At 38.8% G+C, this 23,010-nt stretch overlaps 1 protein-coding gene across 2 annotated transcripts in view; it reads left to right on the plus strand.

Moving 5' to 3' along the window:
• The window catches only part of fat3a (FAT atypical cadherin 3a), a 465,040-nt gene that overhangs the window by 141,457 nt on the left and 300,573 nt on the right, over positions 1-23,010 (plus strand). For both annotated transcript variants that reach the window (XM_067986342.1, XM_067986341.1), the window contains exon 2: positions 16,889-17,203. In XM_067986342.1, the coding sequence (XP_067842443.1) occupies positions 16,889-17,203 (315 nt within the window). The remainder of the gene's footprint in view (positions 1-16,888; positions 17,204-23,010) is intronic.

Here is a 23,010-nt window from a genome sequence, read left to right on the forward strand (position 1 = left end):
TGAAAGGGTGGTAGAGGCAGAAACCCTCAACTCATTTCAAAAGTACTTGGATGTGCACTTGAAGTGCTGTAACCTACAGGGCTACGGACCAAGTGCTGGAAAGTGGGATTATGCTGGATGGCTCTTTTTCGTCTGGCACGGACACGATGGGCTGAATGGCGTCCTACTGTGCCGTAACTTTCTATGATTCTCTGATGATTCTAAATGTTGGAAATACTTAGAAGGCCAGTTATCATCTGCAATGAGAAAAGACAGGTTAACATTTCAGGTATCTATCCTTCATCAGAATTGAGCTACATCCAAAATGTTAACCTTTTCTCTGTACAGATGCTGACTGACCTGCTGTATATTTCCAGCATTTTCTGTTTTTACTTCAGAATAAAGGATGTAACGAATAAATGTATTTGAGGCACATTATAGAAGTATTGGGGTTGGTTTTAACTCCAGGAATGGAGCAGATGGGCAGCGAACTGCATGCACAGAACATGGCGTCCCACTGCAGCTCACCAGCTCTGGGCCAGCAAAATATTGGGTGGCCTAGAGGCTGAACCAACCAGCAGGCAGCTTGGTCCAGGGGAAAGGGAGTGGGCAGGCAACTGCCCATGTTATTTTTATAGAGCCTGGGGGAGCACTCCTGCTTCTCCTGGTCCTGCAAAAAGAATGATTTACGTACCTTTCTGGGACCTTTTCACTGCCTGGGTGAGGTAGGACCCGATTTTATATAGTAATGAGGCACCTGCCTGATTGAGGAGGGTATCTTATGCCGCCCAGTAGAAGGCTCCGGTATATATGGCGGCAGAGCGGTAATGGGGTGGTGAGTGGTACACAACAATTTTAACTCCAATACCGCCTCATTTTCATTGAGTAGGTAAAGTTAAAATAGGCCCTATTATTACATATTTCCACATCAGCATGTGTAAAATATATGATACAAAGATGGGAGGGAAAGTAGAGAGTGAGGAGGACATAAAAACCTACAAGGGGATATAGACAGGCTGGGTGAGTGGGCGGAGATTTGGCAGATGCAATACAATATTGGAAAATGTGAGGTTATGCACTTTGGCAGGAAAAATCAGAGAGCAAGTTATTATCTTAATGGTGAGAAACTGGAAAGTACTGCAGTACAAAGGGATCTGGGGGTCCTAGTGCAAGAAAATCAAAAAGTTAGTATGCAGGTGCAGCAGGTGATCAAGAAGGCCAACGGAATGTTGGCTTTTATTGCTCGGGGGATAGAATATAAAAACAGGGAGGTATTGCTGCAGTTATATAAGGGATTGGTGAGTCCGCACCTGGAATACTGCATACAGTTTTGGTGTCCATACTTAAGAAAAGACATACTTGCTCTCGAGGCAGTACAAAGAAGGTTCACTCAGTTAATCCCGGGGATGAGGGGGTGGACATATGAGGAGAGGTTGAGTAGATTAGGACTCTACTCATTGGAGTTCAGAAGAATGAGAGGCGATCTTATTGAAACATATAAGATTGTGAAGGGGCTTGATCGGGTGGATGCGGTAAGGATGTTCCCAAGGATGGGTGAAACTAGAACTAGGGGGCATAATCTTAGAATAAGGGGCTGCTCTTTCAAAAGTGAGATGAGGAGAAACTTCTTCACTCAGAGGGTAGTAGGTCTGTGGAATTTGCTGCCCCAGGAAGCTGTGGAAGCTACATCATTAAATAAATTTAAAACAGAAATAGACAGTTTCCTCGAAGTAAAGGGAATTAGGGATTACGGGGAGCGGGCAGGAAATTGGACATGAAGCTGAGTTTGGATCGGTCAAGGCCCTGTGGGTGGCGGAGCGGGCCCAGGGGCTGAGTGGCCGGGTCCTGCTCCTACTTCTTGTGTTCTTTAGATTTGAGGTTAGGATCAGATCAGCCATGATCTTATTGAATGGTGGAGCAGGCTCGAGGGGCCGATTGGCCTACTCCTCCTATTTCTTATGTTCTTATGACTGAGAAGGAAATCTCAACTTTGATCAATAAAAATATATTAATTAACGCATGAATTATCTGGATATTTGCATGAGGAATGAAGCACTGGATTCTGCTCCTGATGCTTTATTTTTGGTTTATTGTGTGAATGCAATTACTTTTACTGTGAGAAGAAATGCTTATTATTTTCTGATGTTTTTAAATTTGTTTTTGATAGAGTTGTTGAGGCAGGGCAGTGACCAGAAATAGTTTATTTCTATGTGGTTGTATAAAATATCGTAATGTTTATGAAAATCAGTTCTATAAATCATTTTTTCCTCAATATCTCACACATCTAATAAAGTGTATTTTGTTCTGAAATTACAAGGAAACTATAGGCTTGACATTATGTTATAAGTCTCCTCTCGCACTTTGCTCACCAGATTTAGGGTTCACTCTTTTCTGCTTGTTCAATCTAGTTATTTTGTGACACTTTTATCTCTCATTTCCAGCTGGAGTTGAATTAAGTGAGGAGACTGATGAACAGTATTATTTCCAAGTCATGTTTATGTTTATCACAGAGTAACTATGCTGGGACCACTGTGAAGACTGATAGAGTTCAGCAGGAATCCAGTTTTAGATTTAGGAAGCGATCAGTTTTATTGTGTTGTTGACAGGAGATATTTTCTGTATTCTCTTCTATAACTCTGCTGATACACTAAGGCGAAGTACAATGCAATGAAGAGTCTTTACACAGCAGTACTTGAGAAGGAATCCCGGCAAAGCCAATGAGATTAAGCACGTTGCTTGAATTATTTACTAATGCTCATGATTGTAACATATAAAATGGACTTTAATTAGTGTGAATTTGCAGGGAATGTAGGTATAGCCCTTACATTGCAATGTATTGGCTATTCTACACAATGATTTTTTTCAAATTTCTTTATTTTAAAAAAATATTTGATAATTCAACTATGGAATAACAATACAATAACCACTGCAGAAATCCTTAATGATCAACAGATTACTTTCAAACAGATGTTCAGGAGAACTTTCTTGATCAGTATGTTTCCGGCCCAACGAGGAAGAAGGCATTGCTGGTTCTGGGGAATGAGGTGGGGCATGTGTCAGTGGGGGAACATTTAGGGAACAGTGATCATAGTATCATAAACTTTAGATTAGTTATGGAAAAGGACAAGGAGGAATCTAGAGTAAAAATACTTAATTGGAGGAGGACCAATTTCAGTGGGTTGAGAATGGATCTGGCCTGGGTAAAATGGAATCAAAGATTGGCAGGCAAAACTGTAATTGAACAATGGGCGACCTTTAAAGAGGAGATGGTTTGGGTATAGTCTAGGTACATTCCCATGAGGTGGAAAGGTAGGGCAACCAAAGCCAGAGCTCCCTGGATGACGAAAGAGATAGAGAGTAAGATGGAGCAGAAAAAGGGGGCGTATGACAGATGTCAGCTTGATAATACAAGTGAGAACCAGGCTGAATATGGAAAGTACAGAGGAGAAGTGAAAAAGGAAATAAGAGGGGCACAGAGAGAGTATGAGAATAGACTGCCGGCTAACATAAAAGGGAATCCAAAAGTTGTCTTCAGGCATATAAATGGTAAACGGGTAGTAAGAGCAAGGATGGGGCCAATTAGGGACCAAAAAGGAGATCTACGCATGGAGGCAGAGGGCATGGCTGAGATACTAAATGAGTACTCTGCATCTGTCTTTAGCAAGGAAGAAGATGCTACCAAAGTCACAGTAAAAGGATGGGCTAAAAATTGATAGAGGAGGTACTAGAAAGACTAGCTGTACTTAAAGTAGATAAGTCACCCGGTCCAGATGGGATGCATCCTAGGTTGCTGAGGAAATAAGGATGGAAATTGCAGAGGTACTGGCCATAATCTTCCAAACACCCATAGATACGGGGTGGTGCCCTTCCAAACACCCATAGATACGGGGTGGTGCCCTTCCAAACACCCATAGATACGGGGTGGTGCCCTTCCAAACACCCATAGATACGGGGTGGTGCCCTTCCAAACACCCATAGATACGGGGTGGTGCCCTTCCAAACACCCATAGATACGGGGTGGTGCCCTTCCAAACACCCATAGATACGGGGTGGTGCCCTTCCAAACACCCATAGATACGGGGTGGTGCCAGAGGACTGCAGAATTGCAAATGTTACACCCTTGCTCAAAAAAGGTGTAAGGATAAACCCGGCAACTACAGGCCAGTCAGTTTAACTTCAGTGGTGGGGAAGCTTTTAGAAATGATAATCCAGGACAAAATTAATAGCCACTTAGACAAGAATGGATTAATAAAGGAAAGCCAGCACGGATTTGTTAAAGGCAAATTGTGTTTAACTAACTTGATTGAGTTTTTTGATGAGTTAAGAGAGAGGGTTAATGAGGGCACTGCAGTTGATATGTATATGGACTTTCAAAAGGTGTTTGATAAAGTGCCACGTAATAAGCTTGTCAGCAAAATTGAAGCCCATGGAATAAAAGGGGCAGTAGCAGCATGGATATAAAATTGGCTAAGTGACAGGAAACAGAGAGTAGTGGGTGAACAGTGGTTTTTTGGACTAGGACCACTGCTTTTTTTGATATAGAGTAATAACTTGGACTTGGGCGTACCGAACACAATTTCAAAATTTCCAGATGACACAAAACTTGTAAGTGCAGTAAACAGTGAGGAGGATAATAATAGACTTCAAGAGGATATAGACAGGCCGATAGAATGGGCAGACACGTGGCAGATGAAATTTATAGAATGTGAAGTGCGAAGTGATACATTTTGGCAGGAAGAACGAGGAGAGGCAATATAAACTATATGGTAGACGTCTAAAGGGGGTGCAGGAACAGAGAGATCTGGGGGTATATGTACACAAATCTTTGAAGGTGGCCGGACAGGTGCATACGGGATGCTGGGCTTTATTAATCGAGGCGTAGAGTACAAAAGCAAGGAAGTTATGTTGAACCTTTATAAAACACTGGTTCAGCCACAACTGGAGTATTGTGTCCAATTCTGGGCACCGCACTTTCAGAAGGATGTGAAGGCTTTAGAGAGGGTGCAGAAAAGATTTACTAGAATGGTTCCAGGGATGAAAGACTTCAGTTACGTAGCTAGACTTAAAGAGCTGGGGTTGTTCTACTTAGAGCAGAGAAGTTTGAGAGGAGATTTGATAGAAGTGTTCAAAATCATGAAGGGTTTAGATAAAGTAAATAAAGATAAACTGTTCCCATTGGTGGAAGGGTCGAGAACCAAAGGACACAGATTTAAGGTGATTGGCAAAAGAGCCAAAGGCAACATGAAGAAAAACTTTAATTGGCCTCCTTCTGTGCTGTAACCATTCTATGATTCTATAAGATAAGATAACGTTGAACAGCTTGAGTGGGATGCAGATATTTCTCTATAAAACAGTGAAGTCGTTCAGGCATAATTAAATCCCTTTTTATGCCAAGCATGACCAAACTACATCAGTGCTATTCCTAAAAAAAAATCTAGGCAGCAGATAAAGAAATGGTCCATGTTTAGGCCAATGATTGCTTGCAAGTGCAGATGGAGATGGGTAGTTATCCATTCTTCCCAACATTTAGTACAATTAATCTGAAGCACTGCAAAATTAGTGGTGTGCAATTCAAAATGGTGACAGTTGCTTTCATCCACCTTTCACTGTCACAGAGGAATAATTGTTAATGAAACAAATAAAAATCCATTTTAAAAAAAAAATTACATTTTAAGAAAGTGAAAGCAACCTGGAAATTACATCGTTTGATTTTGTACTAATGCTTCATGCATTCATATTAACCTCTAGTTTGATGGCAGTATTAACCTAATGTAAAAAGAAGACCTAAAATACCTCTATTATGATAATAGAGTTTGATTGAAACATTTTAGGTGTTCATACGATATCTCACAGAGTAATTTCCAAGCTAAAATGTTTTTTCTGCCAAAGTCAGTATTGGAGTACCAGTCATTTTTCCAGGAAGCTCCAGCAAAGGCATGTTTTATAACAGGATGATTTTCATATTCGAATTCCAATTTGATCAACTGAGCTTTGCCAAGAAAGTTCATTCAGTAAGACTGAAGTGAGACAATCAGGAACAGCATATCAGAATAGTTAGACTATCTGGAGACATTCTTAAGTTCCTAATGTTAAACCTCCTAATTATTAGGATTATTTGCAGGTAATTTGTATATTATGACATTGCCAAACACGACTTTTTAATATCTATATAATTTATTCTATTTCAGTATATATTTGCTGCATTGCTTTTCAGTAATTAAATACAAATTATATTTATAAACTTGTAATTCTGTCACCTTTGCGAGCCAATGTTGACAATAGAGGCCCTCAGTGAATAAACCACAGCAGAACATTCACAACATACTGTCTGTGCCTGCCTGTCTATCTAAAGATTCTTGCATCTGGTCTGTACTTTTGTCCATCACACTGTTGTGAATTTCAGGCTGCTCCAGATATTTTTCTCCTTTGTAAGGTAAAAGACTGCTGTAATTGCTGTTACTGCCTACAAGTAAAACATGATTGTTTGTGTATGCTTCACGAGCACTCCAAATAACAAAGAACTTGGGCCACCATCTGTAACATAAAACTTGCACACAAGGTTGAGTCCACCCCAAGGGGCCTTCAGAGGCTCACCTCAACATAGGCTGTAGAACAGTGGAATAAGAATAATTCCTGGACTGGTCAAAAGCTGCTTGAGTATATGCCTGCCAGGACATGGAGCTGTCAATCAACCCCTTTTCCCAGAGACACACAATGGCTCATCCTTTGCCCTGAGATCCAGATAAAACAAATCCAGGTTTCACAGGAATTCAAGATTGCCACACATCAATCAAAAGATACAATGGCATTTGGCTAAAACAATGTAAAATGTGAGCTCTTCAACTTTTTCTGAGGTAACTTTGGAAAAACCAAGTTCAAAATTTTACACTTCAAAATGTTTTATTTATGTTTACATAGCAGTTGCATTTCTTTTATTTATATGTCTTTGTTTGAGAGAGAGCTCAAAGCAATCAAGTTAATTGTAAACAATTTTACAACACCAAGTTATAGTCCAGCAATTTTATTTTAAATTCACAAGCTTTCGGAGGCTTCCTCCTTCCTCAGGTGAACGATGTGGAAATGAAATCCTCGAAATGAAATCGCATTTATAATTCACAGAACAATGCTTGGTGATTACAGACAGTTTTTTCAACTGCCCGTTGCCAAGGCAATCAGTGTGCAGACAGATAGGTGTTACCTGCAAGGTCTCAGAATATACAAATCACCAAAAAAAACAACAAACAAAAAAAAATAGAGATAGAGAGGTAGAAACATAGAAAAGACAGCAACTGACCCGTTATATTAAAAACAGATAACATTTGTTCGCTGGTGGGGTAACGTGTAGCGTGACATGAACCCAAGATCCCGGTTGAGGCCGTCCTCATGGGTGCGGAACTTGGCTATCAATTTCTGCTCGACGATTTTGCGTTGTCGTGTGTCTCGAAGGCCGCCTTGGAGTACGCTTACCCGAAGGTCGGTGGATGAATGTCCCTGACTGCTGAAGTGTTCCCCGACTGGGAGGGAACCCTCCTGTTTGGCGATTGTTGCGCGGTGTCCGTTCATCCGTTGTCGCAGCGTCTGCATGGTCTCGCCAATGTACCATGCTCTGGGGCATCCTTTCCTGCAACGTATGAGGTAGACAACGTTGGCCGAGTCACAGGAGTATGAACAATGCACCTGGTGGGTGGTGTCCTCTCGTGTGATGGTGGTATCTGTGTCGATGATCTGGCATGTCTTGCTGAGGTTACCGTGGCAGGGTTGTGTGGTGTCGTGGACGCTGTTCTCTTGAAAGCTAGGTAATTTGCTGCGAACGATGGTCTGTTTGAGGTTGGGTGGCTGTTTAACCTCAAACTGTCTTTTCTATGTTTCTACCTCTCTATCTCTGTTTTTTTTTGTTTGTTGTTTTTTTTGGTGATTTGTATATTCTGAGACCTTGCAGGTAACACCTATCTGTCTGCACACTGATTGCCTTGGCAACGGGCAGTTGAAAAAACTGTCTGTAATCACCAAGCATTGTTCTGTGAATTATAAATGCGATTTCATTTCGAGGATTTCATTTCCACATCGTTCACCTGAGGAAGGAGGAAGCCTCCGAAAGCTTGTGAATTTAAAATAAAATTGCTGGACTATAACTTGGTGTTGTAAAATTGTTTGCAATTGTCAACCCCAGTCCATCACCGGCATCTCCACATCATGGCAATCAAGTTAAAGCATAGAGGTGACAAATTTTGGAGGGGTTGTCCATTACCTATAGCTTGCACGAAGATTTGAATACACGTCATGAATTTAAACATATTTATTTAAAGATAACCTTTTAGTGCTGTTGCAGAGAGATTTGGTAGAGATGAATAGACGTAAACTAGTTTAGTTTTTTTTACATTTTATTTTTCTTGTGCCTCACTATCAATTCCTGTGCCTAAAGAAATGGGACAGTGTGCCCATTTGGCATCCGAGATGCTTTCCCTTGTGAGACATGCAGATAGTGATAGAAAAACACTAATTATTTTCTAGAAATCAATCAAAAAATACTTACTATACAGTCTATGAACACAACTTTTCCAAACCTTTCCAAATCCTTTGACACCTCCAACTCACAGTGAGCAATGCCTTGGAAGATCTGCTATATATATGTGTGCATATATATATGTGCATATATATATATATATATATATATATATATATATATGCATGTACTAGCAGAACACCTATGAGCTCACTGCTCTATTTTATCTGAGTTCTACCAAGATTGGCAGAAACCTCTAAGAACACAAAGAAAGAGCTTGCATTTATATAGCACCTTTCACAACCTCAGGACATCCCAAAGTGCTTTACAGCCAATGAAGTACTTTTTGAAGTGTAGTGACTGTTGTAATGTAGGAAGCATGGCAGCCAATTTACACACAGCAAGGTCCCACAAGCAACAATGTGATAATGACCAGATAATGTGTTTTAGTAATGTTGTTTGAGGGATAAATGTTGGCCAGGACACCAGGGAGAACTCCCCTGCTCTTCTTTGAAATAGTGCCATGGGATCTTTTGTGTCCACCTGAGAGGGCAGGCAGGGTCTTATGTTTAACATCTAATCCGAACAACGGCACCTTCAACAGTGCAGTACTCCCTTGGTACTGCACTGGAATGTCCGCTTAGGTTTTGTGCTCAAGTCTCAAGTGGAACTATGAACCCACAACCTTCTGACTCAGATGCGAGAGTGCTACCATGGCTGACACAGATAAAAGATAACCCAGACAACAATGCATAAAAGATGCATTCCCATTTCTCCAATAAATAGTTGATTTGCAGATGTGCCCTGTGCCTGCTGCTATATTTATTTATTAATTTGCTAGGCCTGCTGCTCTATTAATTTATACTGATAGCTAGTATTCATTTATTAATTCATCCTATTACTACTACACACCTGCTATCTTCCTGCATCCTAGAACATCTTCCTTACCATCCTATATATTCTGAACATAAAAAAGCGAGATAACAAATAATATGTAACTCAACAAGCATACGATAGTGGTGAAGCTCATTAATTTACAAGTTTCCATGATAATACAGACATAATTGTGTAATTTGAACATGAAAACTCTCCCAAAAAGTAATGTGTAATAAACACTTAATTTGACATTCAATCACTGTATATCAATGACCCTGATTACATGTACGCTCCAAAGCATAAAACAATGTTTTCTCAACTCACCGCGAGCAACATCCCTGGAGATCTCTTAACACATGGGACATGGTGTTCCACAGGGATCACAGATACCTCTATTGTTTGCAATATACATTAGTGGTTTGGATTCGGGAATCAGAAGTACAATTTCAAAATTTGCGGATGACACCAAATTGGGGGATGTAGTTAATACAAAGGAAGAATGCGTCAAAATGCAATTGGACATTAATAAACTTGCAGAATGGATGTATACTTGGCAAATGAATTTCAATATAGATAAGTGTGAGGTGGTGCATTTTGGTAGGAAGAATAAGGAGACCACATACAACTTGGGTAATAAGAGTCCAAATGGGATAGGGGAGCAAAGTGATCTAGGGGTACAGATACATATCACTAAAGGTAGCGATGCAGGTTATTAAGACCATTTTTAAAAAAAAGGCAAATCAAGCACTGGGGTTCATTTCTAGAGAGATAGAATTGAAAAGCAGAGAAGATATGTCAAACTTGTATGGAACCTTGGTTAGACCACACTTGGAGTACTGTGCAAGTTCTAGTCTCCATATTATAGAAAGGATATAGAGGCATTGGAGAGGGTGCAAAAAAGATTCACAGGGATGATACCAGAATTGAGAGGATAGACTTATGAGGAAAGGCTGAACAGGCTCTTTTCTAGGAACATAGGAACAGGAGTAGGCCATTCAGCCCCTCGTGCCTGCTCCGCCATTTGATAAGATCATGGCTGATCTGTGATCTAACTCCATATACCTGCCTTTGGCCTGTATCCCTTAATACCTTTAGTTGCCAAAAAGCTATCTATCTCCGATTTAAATTTAGCAATCGAGCTGGTATCAATTGCCGTTTGCGGAAGAGAGTTCCAAACTTCTACAACCCTTTGTGTGTAGAAATGTTTTCTAATCTCACTCCTGAAAGGCCTGGCTCTAATTTTTAGACTGTGCCCCCTACTCCTAGAATCCCCAACCAGCAGAAATTGTTTCTCTCTATCCACCCTATCTGTTCCCCGTAATATCTTATAAACTTCGATCAGATCACCCCTTAACCTTCGAAACTCTAGAGAATACAACCCCAATTTGTGTAATCTCTCCTCGTAACTTAACCCTTGAAGTCCGGGTATCATTCTCGTAAACCTACGCTGCACTCCCTCCAAGGCCAATACGCCAGGTTCGGTCTAACCAGGGTTTTGTATAGCTGCAGCATAACTTCTGCCCCCTTGTACTCTAGTCCTCTAGATATAAAGGCCAGCATTCAATTTGCCTTCTTGATTATTTTCTGCACCTGTTCATGACACTTCAATGATCTATGTACCTGAACCCTTAAGTCCCTTTGGACATCCACTGTTTTTAACTTTTTACCATTTAGAAAGTACCCTGTTCTATCCTTTTTTGATCCAAAGTGGATGACCTCACATTTGTCTACATTGAATTCCATTTGCCACAGTTTTGCCCATTCACCTAATCTATCAATATCGCTTTGTAATTCTATGTTTTCATCTACACTGCTTACAATGCCACCAATCGGCATTGTGTCATCGGCAAACTTAGATATGAGACTTTCTATGCCTTCGTCTAAGTCGTTAATAAATATTGTGAATAATTGAGGCCCCAAGACAGATCCCTGCAGGACTCCACTAGTCACATCCTGCCAATGTGAGTACCTTCCCATTATCCCTTCTCTCTGTCACCTTTCGCTCAGCCAACTTCCTAACCAAGTCCGTACTCTTCCCTCGATTCCATGGGCTTTTATCTTAGTTAACAGTCTCTATGTGGGACCTTATCAAATGCCTTCTGGAAGTCCATATAAATAACATCCATTGACATTCCCCTGTCCACTACTTCAGTCACCTCTTCAAAAATTTCAGTCAGGTTCGTCAGGCACGACCTACCTTTCACAAATCCATGCTGGCTCTCTCTGATTAACTGAAAATTCTCGAGGTGTTCAGTCACCCTATCCTTAATTATAGACTCCAGCATTTTCCCCACAACACATGTTAGGCTAACTGGTCTATAATTCCCCGGTTTCCCTCTCTCTCCTTTCTTAAAAAGCGGAGTGACATGTGCAATGTTCCTGAATCTAGAGAACTTTGAAAGATTATAATTAGGGCATCCACAATGTGCTCACCTACTTCCTTTAAAGCCCTGGGATGGAAACCATCTGGTCCTGGGGATTTGTCACTCTTTAGTGCTATTATTTTCTCCATTACTATTGCTTTACTTATGTTAATTTTATCGAGTCCCTGTCCCCGTTTCAATATAAGTTTTCTTGGGATTTCCGGCATGCTATCCTCTTTTTCGACTGTAAATACTCTGGAAAAAAGATTGACGGGTGACCTGATAGAGGCCTTTAAGATAATGAAAGGGTTTGATAGGGTAGACGTAGAGAAAATGTTTCCACTTGTGGGGGAGTCCAAAACTATAAATATAAATTGGTTGCTAATAAATCCAATAGGGAATTGAGGAGAAACTTCTTTACCCAAAGAGTGGTAAGAATGTGGAATATGCTACCACAAGTAGTTGAGGCAAATAGCATAGATGCATTTCAGGGGGAGCTAGATAAGTGGATGAGGGAGAAAGGAACAGAAGGATATGCTGATAGGGTTAGATGAAGTAGGGAGGGAGGAGGCTTGTGTGGAGCATAAACACCGACATAGACCAGTTGGGCCGAATGGCCTGTTTCTGTGCTGTAGTTTTGTGTAACTCGATGTAACACAGATACCCTAGAGTGATTTCAGGGCTGTAATCTAATCTTGAGGTTCCAGTAACAGTAAAAATTGAATTGGAGTGAAATTGTGCAGTGCCACATTAGCAAATGAATTCCTATCTTATTTGTATGAAGTTTCTTTGTCTGCTATTTTACCAGAATAATGAACTCTTATTTTAAATGTATCAATTGTTTGAATGCTAAAAATGCACAGCATGATTTCACCCCTAATCAGTTTTGGTCATTGTTGTTTATGACTCACCAAATGTTTTGATTGGATTTCTGCATTTTAATTCAGTACCAGGTATCCTATTTTTTTCTTTGTACTTTAACAGAAAGCTGCTAACAGTAACTGCTGTTACTATTGAAAGTATATTTTTTCTCTCTTTATATTCTAATAAGCAAATTCTATGTAAATATTTTTCTAGATGAAACACTTTATGCACTTTTAAGGTAAATTCACTGAGTCCACGCACCCAATGGGGAAGAAAGCTCAAAGAAGCACATACTGGAGAATTGGTGCTCCGTTGTTGTACAGTTATATGCTATTACTCTTTAACTAGTGAATATCCTTTGGCATTGCACACTAGGTGTGAGTTATTTATTTTACTGGTTCAGTCTTTAATCAAAAAGACTCTCAGATGTTTTGTTGCAAAGTATAATAGCTTTATTAAGATGTTATAATAAGTAGCAAAGATGTTAAAATACAAGTTCAATTAAACATACTAATAAGTTGTTCGAATATAACCTGGCAAAGTTGATCACCGTACAATATCTTGAGGTGCACCTCTTGAAGGTCCTTGATATTACTTGAGCGTGTCCAGCCTCGCTCCGAGAACATTTTAACAAATATGATTTAATTCTCATCTTATATACATTTTTTAACACATCAGTTCTGTATGGGGCCTCCCATCAATCATCTTCCCTGTCTCACTAATCTGCCATCCGCTTTACTCCCTTAAATTCCAGATGACACACAACATCTGTCATCATGGCCTGGATTTTTACTCTGAGCCAAGAGCGGGGGGAGGGAAGGATTTCCAGATGGCAGGAAGTGGGGAGTGGAGGATGAGGAGAAAGGGAGGTAGAGGGGGAGGGGAAGGAGCAGGTGGAAAAGTATAGGCAGATAAGGAGGGAGAGGATGATGTTTAGATGATTATTTTTGGGGTGGGAGGAGCAGTAGTTCAGGGATGGATTCTCTGCTCACTGGGGAGTGGAAGGTTAGAATAGGCCAAAGTCTTCCTAGTGGAAGGGAGGGGGAAGAGAAGTCAGCAGGCCCATAATAATTTTCCTGCACTAAGGTGAGGGTTGTGGGGGGGGTTTATTTCCACTCCAAAATGACTGAGTGGGCTGGCTTGTGTGGGGCAGATGGAGACGGGGCAATTCTTAGGAGCTTATAGAGTCTCGTGATTGGGCCTCCAGCCTCCGAGTTACTAAGAGATTATAAGTTGGTTTACAGGACTTTGGCAGCTGCAGATATAACACCTTAAGGAAGTGCAGCCAGTGGGGTGAGGAAATCCATGGGTGCTGGTTAAAGAAACTGAGGCTCAAAAAGTTTGGTTGCTCCACATTGATACTTGTGGCCCAAGCCTGCATGCAGGCTCAACTAGCTTTTTGATATTAATTTTCAACATTTTTATAGCAGTGAACATCATGCAATATTTAACATTCAACATCACAGAGCCACCTACAGGTGTAACATGTACTACAGTTAAATGTTGACCCCTTTATAATGGATTTTGTCATAGGCAGAGCACGACATGGTAGTTTCCAATGCATTCAGCAATTTTAATATATGATAGATGTGATCATTTAAAGCTTTTCATACCTAGCCTAGGGGTGAAATTGCCTAAGATAAATATATTAGGATGTGAATAGCAAAATGGTTAGGTTTTGTTACAAAAAAATTACAATTTGAAGAATGTTGCGAATTTCAAAACATTCCAACTATTTTAGTTCCCCTATTTGAGTCTTTGTGTTAATACACTAAATAATCTTGATTATGTATAGTGAATGACAATGACTCCCAAAGCTGCTCACTTTTGCTGTCTGTATTTGGCTATGGAGGCCAATTTTTGAATATTGCTTGTCACAATGTGGGAAGGGATTAACAATGGTCTATGCCTGGTTCCATAGTTGCCATTTTTATTCCATCCTTGGGGGCAAGCCTCATGTATGCATCGGTGTTGAAGTTACAAGTACCAGCTGTGACTATGCGGGCCATTTTTGGTGATCTGTCGCTGCTTCTCAGTTATATGGTGTTTTGCAGAGATTCAGTGTTGCGTTTCAAACATCTTTGTGGTGCTTTTGTTGAACACTGGTTTTATACATTGTTACAATTTTAAACCCACAAATCTTAAATACAGCAATGAGAGAGCTAAGCTGAGAATAGACCATTTGTCATACTGCTCATCCTACCAAATTCAAATAGATGAACCGAGTAGTGTAGGAATACACAGCTGACTGTTCTGATTCCAGGTTTTGTGCTGACCTACATGTTTACTAGAGGAGAGTGGGAAGCTGGCAGACCATTGCAGGAGAATGCTGCGCTACAACAATTTAACTTCTATAGTGTTACTCATGTATGAAAAGATGTCTCGCAGTTCTTCACAATGAAGTGGCCAAAACTGTGGGCACTGAGCAAGAGACAGATGAGTTGAGTTAAAGCATGGATCAAGAATGGGGTCTTTAGGAGGCTTTTGAAACGAGGGAAGGAAGTAATAAGGTGAAGGTGTTAAGGAAGGGAGTTCCAGAAGCTACCAAAGCATTTATACCAGGCAAAGTCTAGGATTACAAGTACATGTAGCAGTGCAAGCGACTGGAGAGTTGGAGAATGCAAGAGAATGGGTCTGGGCCAGGATTAGAACTATTGATTTATTGTCATTGTCTTGTCATGTTAAAGATTTTTTTGCCAATCGCCTTGGATTTTGATATATTGAGACTCAACTATATTAGTAAATCTATGTACACAGCTCCTATGTCAATCGTCTTTTAGTCTTTCTCTTATGTCACACTGTTTCTGGTAAGCTTGTTGCACTCACTGTATAATAGTGAATAAACGATTGCAGTGTAATAATCAGATTGCATATTTTCCTCTTTGCCTTTTGCATGAATGTATATGAATGCTAATCTGTAGATAGTAGCCTATCCATGGACCAAAATCCAAAGTTTGCATCAGGCACAATGGAATGGTAAGCTAATATAACATGAACGTGTGAAAGGACCACAGCCAAACAGCACAGCTCATTGGTGTACCGATGTATCTTTGTCACAGAGTGGTAGGCTTCAGTGCTACTGTAACCAAAGAGATGCCATGTGGGAATAGATCGTGTATTTCACTCCTAACCACTAAAATATTTACAGATAAAGGAAAGTTAAAGATTGTCAGTCTATAGTAATGTAAATACTATATGCAGCAATCATTGTCGCCTATCTTATTAACTTAGAAATTACTGTTGGTAATATTAGTACACTTGCTTAATGCATTTGTATAACATTTTTATGCTACTTTAGAAGGTAAATGCCTCCTCTAAAAAAGCGAAAAAAGGATATCATTAAAGCATATTGGGCATGTGACTGCTAATATCACCAAGAGCAAGTTCTGGGCTATTATATCATCTGACCCTTACAGCTAAATGGCTGAGTTACTCATTCAATGTGATCAAAGTGGCTGCCAACGACAAAAAAAATGAATTGTCCCACTCTAATATAGTTTGTGATAGATATAAATAGAAAAATCATGTACCTGCCCACATCTATGAATCGACTTACTAATCTTCATACTTTCATTCTCGATTAGCTCTAAAAACAGCACTTGCTTCTGTTTTCACCAGTCAGTTTTATCAGTGAGAGTTTTGCCTTCAAAATGGGCAATTGAGAAGCAGTTGATGTACTTAAAATTCATTTAATGAAAAAGAGCACAGCACAAATTCGATAGGGTATATTACATATGTAAAATAAAAATACAAGAGAGAATAGTGTAGGATAGATGGGCGAGCAGAAGGGAAGTTTTTCTTAATTTTAATTTGTTTTTAAGTATTTGATTGCATAGGGTCAATGTGACAATAATAGAGCTACAAGCTACCCTTGACATTTGATCAGCTTTAATACTGTAATATTAGGGTAGTCAGCCCAGGATGACTGGAATTCCCCAGACCTGCCAGCAGTCTAAGCATTACTTGTTGAATGGTGGTGCTTTACTTGCATCAAGACCAATAATTAGCAATTTATGTCTTATCTTGCACACTACTTCAGGATAGGTTTTGTAGCCGCAGAGCAATACAGTAGATTTATGATGTAACCAGATAATGAACTGAATAGGGTGAACATACTGCTCAAAATCATCAACCACCATTTATTGTACATCAAACTAATTCTTTCAATCCATTTTATATTACATTGTACAAATATCATCATTAAGATATTTAGGATTATTGTTGAAACATACCTGGTATGGTGAATGTACGACGACCAAATTTAATGTAATCCATTTCTTTCTCTTTTTGTTTCCTGTTTTAGGTATTATTAATACAGCTGATGTATTCGATCGTGAAACAACTGCATCCTACTGGCTTACTGTGTATGCTACTGACCGTGGAGTTGTTCCATTGTTTTCATCCATTGAGATCTACATAGAGGTTGAAGATGAAAATGACAATGCACCAATATCCTCTCAACCTATTTACCATCCGTCGGTTATGGAAAACTCTCCCAAGGATGTTCCTATTGTTCAGATTCAGGCCTATGATCCAGATTACAGTTCCAGTGATAAAATGACTTTTAGGATTACAAGTGGGAACCCTCAGAATTTTTTTACTATTAATTCCAAGACAGGTAAGTCTCATTGTTTCTCTTTATCCATTCTTTACTGATAAACCACTCACGGAAAATAGTTTTCAAGCACCGGGTGCTGTCTGCTTTATATGTTGGAATGATTTAAAATTTTCTTTGCTGCTGACTTGCATATAATCTTTAAGAATCATTGATCAAGAATGACCTTTCTCACTTATTCTCTTGGTGAAATATCACAAATATAGTAGTGTTCATGTGCTCAAAGGACATCATTGTGCATTTGTGATTGCCAGCATGATGAGTCAAGCCTTCAAGTGGAATAGTTGAGCAAATAATAGGTGCTTTACCACAGAGAGAAAAAGAGGTTCCTACTTTTGTGCCTGCTAATTGTTAGCTTGAGTGAAATCGATTGGTACTTGGATCAGGTCATCTCCATGTCTTCTATGACTTGGGTATGTTTCATTGCCAAACAAGAAACAAAATGTCAATCTTTCCCACACACACCTTAACTTTTGATGGAGAAAAACGTGTTCGTTTTTTAAAAGATACACGATAAAACCCAAACTTGATCAATAGTGCGAAAGCAAAGACATCAACTATCTGTCTTGACATGCTTTAAGTACAGATCCCAGTGCTGAAAGGTCAGTATTGTAATACAGTAATTGCATCATTTAGTTGGCTGCACTGAGCATTTCTGAGAGCCAATTCAGCAAACGTAAAACTGTTGTACAAATACCAATTGCTAGTATGGTTAATCCTTTCTTTTGATTATTACTTTGGAGGGGGAGCCTGGGGTTTGGTGGAACTGTGTAGGAGTAACCAGAAGTCTGGCGATAGAGGGGTGGAATGTAGGGCTTGGCTCAAGTTTGAACTCCTGTTGTCTATCAGCAGTGAAGGGAGGGCAGGATCCTGACAGCACAGTGGGAATGTGTCTCCGGTCTGGTAGCTCTGGTTTGTAACTTTTTTTTAAAGAGAGCTCTAATTTGGAGTTAGTGTTTCGTTCTTGACAGCGAACCTTTGTCTATATCTCTGACTATGCCTCTGTATGACCTTCCCCGTTGCCCCTGCCTTCACCCTCTGCCTCCCCCACTCCCCTCCCCCACTCCCTGGCATAGAGGAACTGGCACTAAGAATCAGAATGCAAAGATAACCTAGGCCAGAACTGCAAGTCAGCAGTGGGTCTAAGTGCCTCTTTGCCTAGACGAAAATTGTTTGGAACAAAGTTTCTGTTAATGTTATAATACATAAGGGGTCATTCCAATGGTGACATTTTCAAAGAGCCTCTTTACAGCTAGGGTAGTAGGAAATACTCTCATTTCAACTTCAACAAAGCTGATTAATGACATATTACAATTTAAGTCCTGGCATCATCAAATTACAGTCCTTTAATGTGATAGTTGAGTAGTACTTCAGTATACTGCACATTATTCTGAATATAGATATATAGTAATAAAAGCTAGGTTTTATTTCCATTTTTGCTGTATTGTCATCACTAAAAGTAATTTAGAGTACTACATTGTTAAAATAGCTCTTACTTAGCTGCTCACATTAGAAATTTATAGTGTCATCAATATTTTGCATAAAATTCTGACACACTTATGTTTCAACTAGCACATTTGGCTGAAGTACATGCGAATTCCTTCAAAAAAATTCTTCACATTTAAATCCGTTGAAAGTTTTGAAAAACTTATGGCATGAAAACTGGCTAAAATTTCAGTCAATATGAATGATCAAGAGTTAAGATAGATTGCTTATGGTCATATAAAAACTTATTCAAGATCATTTATCTGTAGATATTAATGTACAGCCTGTGTTGAGCTAGCTTCATGCATGGAAAATTAAAATGCAAAAATAAAAATTTTGAATCAAACTATGAATCCTGCCAGAAATTATGCTTTTAGGTTCATTTTGACAATTACAATCATGATTAATGCTTGAAGAGTTGACATTACATTTGTTAGTGCAAAGTGAGTGACAGAGCCATTTATAAAATACTCTGAGATTTGAATCATAAACTGTCAAATGTATGTAGTGTCTGACTTTACCAAAGATGCATTTAAACTTTCAATTAAATTCAGTCATGATGATAAATAAAACTAATCAACATTCTCACTTCAAGTAAAGCTCTTTAATACAGTCTAAGTTGCAACATGTGCAAAATGATTTGCAAATTGAAGCTGGTAGATATGGTTCAATAGATACTGAAATACTTCACTTGGAAAAAAACCTATTTTTTTTTAGTAAGGTTTCAAGTGGGTTTTCTTTTCTTGCATTTCACACTGCTGAATTGATGGCATCCTATAACTGCATTGGCTTCAATCAATCACTAATCTTCCTATGACAAAGGGTATGAGAATATAAAATAGAATATTGGAGATAAAAAATTGGAACTATAGCAACCTTAGCACACTGCATTCAACTCCTTGTGTTATCCACATGAGTTACTCCTTGAGTAGAAAGGTTCAAACTGTCTGTTTTGCTCAGCTGTAATTGCCAACCACAAAAATATATTAAATAGTGATTTATAGTTAGCTTTTTTGGCCAGGTGAAGCAGAGGGTACAGACAAATATGATGGTTCTAGAGGTGCAGCTTTGAACTGATAGGTTTGCCAACCAGAATTAAACTGTTCCCCAGAAAAAACTATAAGGAAAAAACCCCAAAATAACTTTACAGTAAACCGCTTCCAGTAGACATTTTATTTTCTAATTTCCATAGCTAATTATGTAGAAATGTCAAGTTAGCTGCATTGGCTGATATGGGCTTTGTATATTTAAATTAGAGAGATTTTATACACCATTTTTATTCATATAGTTGCTGCTGCAGTGCATCATTTTGTAAATGTTGTGGGTTGAAACCTCCATGATTAGCAGGTATCCTGCAAAGTGATGAGATATTTAAACCATGCAGAGAATGGCACATTAAATTTAATAAATTATACAAATGTCAAGGAGTAATATGTCATGTTCTTCAGGAATATTTTTCTTGTTTTTCTCTAGATTTTTTTGTCTTCGTAGGATATTCATCACCATGCATCCTTTGTACCAGTTTGTGTGGGTAGCAACCTTAGGATTTGATTTCTGACCTTATGGCTGGACGGAGGTCCTTAACCACTTGAACTTTTGAGTTGCTTTTAATTAGCATTGTGACACAATAAACATATGTGTGGTGCATTGCAGGTTGGACTGCAGCTTTGTTTCTGGTTAGTATAATTACTCATAAAATCAGATTTTGCAACAATAGATGGACAGGGATCAGAGAATTAGTTGCTATCACGGGTTCAGCTAATCAATGTTCAAATTCTTCTACTGACTGTAATGGAGGCTTAGCTGGAGCTAGGAAAAACATGGTACTAAAAGAGGATGATGAGTTCCTCAGCAATTTGCCATTTGAAAAAAATCTGTGGGATCATACGTTATTTTACATCACAATCAGGATATTCTGTGATGTTCTGTTGTATAATCACCCAAAAGTAACACTACCAAAAGAAGGGTTTTTAAAAAAAAAATTAATCCATATATCTATTAACCATCATAATAGAGTGGCCACCCTTGGTGGTTAATGGAAATTGGCAGATAATTGAGAGTCTGCAAATTTTCGGCATACACATTTGGTACAGCAATAGGCTGAACAATGATGAGTACAGTGTAAATAATAGAAACATTAAGTCATTTTATTCACTAACAAAAGGTGATGAAATGCAAATAACAAAAGATTAGCAGGCTGTGCATTGAGGTAGTATCCCACTGCAGGGCTTTGTCCAACAAAATTCTGGTAGATAATAGGGAAGATCAGTGGAGAGTGAACAATGGTGGTCCTTCTACATTGAAACTGGACAGTTGCAAAAGATGACCAGTAGTAATACTGAGACAGCACTCTATAGTCACCAGAGCCCTCAATTGCATTACTGCTCTCACCCACTAGTGTCCCTATTATAAGTAGAGATTTTGAATAATGTTTGGACATTTGAGAGGATTATTTTCTTTCTTTTAGTGATCTGAGATTACATTATTTCATTTAGTCTATATTCTGGTATCCAGATTAGCTATGTTGAAAAGCAATTATAGTGAGGGAGGATCAAATTATTTTTAAAAATTGTTGCTTATAGATTGATTTGATTTAGCTACAACCCATTATCAATGTTTATAGGTGAAATCATGCAATCCCAGTGCCTGAACCCATGGACCTTGTCATTTAAATGGTCACTCAAGTGCACTAATTGGAAACTGCAGTGGCCTTCAGCCAGTTTACTCAAATGAGAAGTTCTCCAGAGCCAGATTAAAAGCATTTTAAATCTGATCTTTTTTGCTACAGATTCTAATCAGCTGCCCATGGAAACATTTCACCTGCGGGCTGTTGTCAGATGGCAGTGGGATTAATAGGGTATTCTAGTTCTTTGCTGTTAAACAAAATCAGAAGTGCATATCCCATGTAGTTTTTAGCTGAATAAAGGTATTCTTTGGAAAGGAAGTTTGGAATTTATAATTCAATGGGAAAGAATAATAATTAATGAAAAATACAATTCTTATAGGACACCTACCAACCAAAATTTCTGGAACAGGTCAGAGTATAGGTTAAACTGGACCAATGTTTACAGCATTTCATAGAAACCAGAAATTACAAAACAGGAGGCCAACTGGGCCATTGCTGACTCTCCAACTAGAGCAATCTACACTTACCGCTTTTCTCTGCCATTTCCCATATGGTTTTATATTATTCCTTTTCAAATACTTATCCTGTTTTCTTTTAAATACTGTTACGCTCTGCCTCAATAGCCACTTGTGGTAAAGCTTTCCATGTTCCAATAACTGCGTGAAAAAATATCTTCTAACTTCCCCCTTTGTTCTAGTGATAATCCTGATTCTTCATTTGTTATCAATTTGCCAACCAGTTTGAAAACCTTTCATAATTTTGAAAACTATTGATTTCCCTTTTTACCTTTTCTATTCCATGGTAAAAGGCCCCAATTTTTAAGCCTTTTCTCATAAATGTAACCTCTCATTCCTGGTATCACTGTTGCAAATTTTCACTCTATGTTTTTCATTGCTCTATTATCCTTCCTATAATTGGTATCCAGCAATGCATATAATTCTTCAACTTTGGTGCATTTATTGCTCATCAACAGTTGCCCTCAGAAGGTGGTAGTGGGCCATCTCTGAGTCAGGCAGTAATGTTTATCTCTCTTGCTCTTGCCAGCACCACCACCCCCCCACCCACCCCCTTTCTGCTTTCTCCCTCACATTTTTTTTTCTCTCTGTCTCTCTCTCTCTCTCTCTCACATTCCTTTCACCTCTCCCGGTTAGGTGGATTTATTATTGGACAATAGTACAACAATAATGCACACCTTGCTTACACAGAAGAATGTGCCTACAGGGCCAGGTATTTGATAAGTTGATGTTGAAACCATCTTACATTCTTGAAGCACCTTTTATTTGGTACATGTCTTTCTTTAGTGTAACTGCTATTAAATCAATGTGTACACACTGGTGTTGGTCAGTCAAAATTGGAGCAGAAATTTTGGTTCTTTATTTTACTTAGAAATTATTAATTGTTTGGAAGATTGTGGGTGAGTATGATTTATAAAAATAGAACATTTATCAAAATCTGATGGGTCTGCTTATCTGTTTCTTTCAGGAGCTTATTCATGAACAAACTGCATATTTAATTTTGTTGCCCGGGACTATACTTTAATTTTCAAAACCATAAAAGTTTTTTTGGTATTGATTCCAAAATATTTAGGGTATGCAAATTAATGCTGAATTTTATTTTGTGGAAGAAAAGCCTCTTTTTGTCTTTACTTGATTGGTGTTCTTATGAAACTGTTTTTTAAATTTAGTCTCAAAATGTAAAA

Source organism: Heptranchias perlo, chromosome 6 (assembly GCF_035084215.1).
Source record: "Heptranchias perlo isolate sHepPer1 chromosome 6, sHepPer1.hap1, whole genome shotgun sequence".
Taxonomy (NCBI): Eukaryota; Metazoa; Chordata; class Chondrichthyes; order Hexanchiformes; family Hexanchidae; genus Heptranchias; species Heptranchias perlo.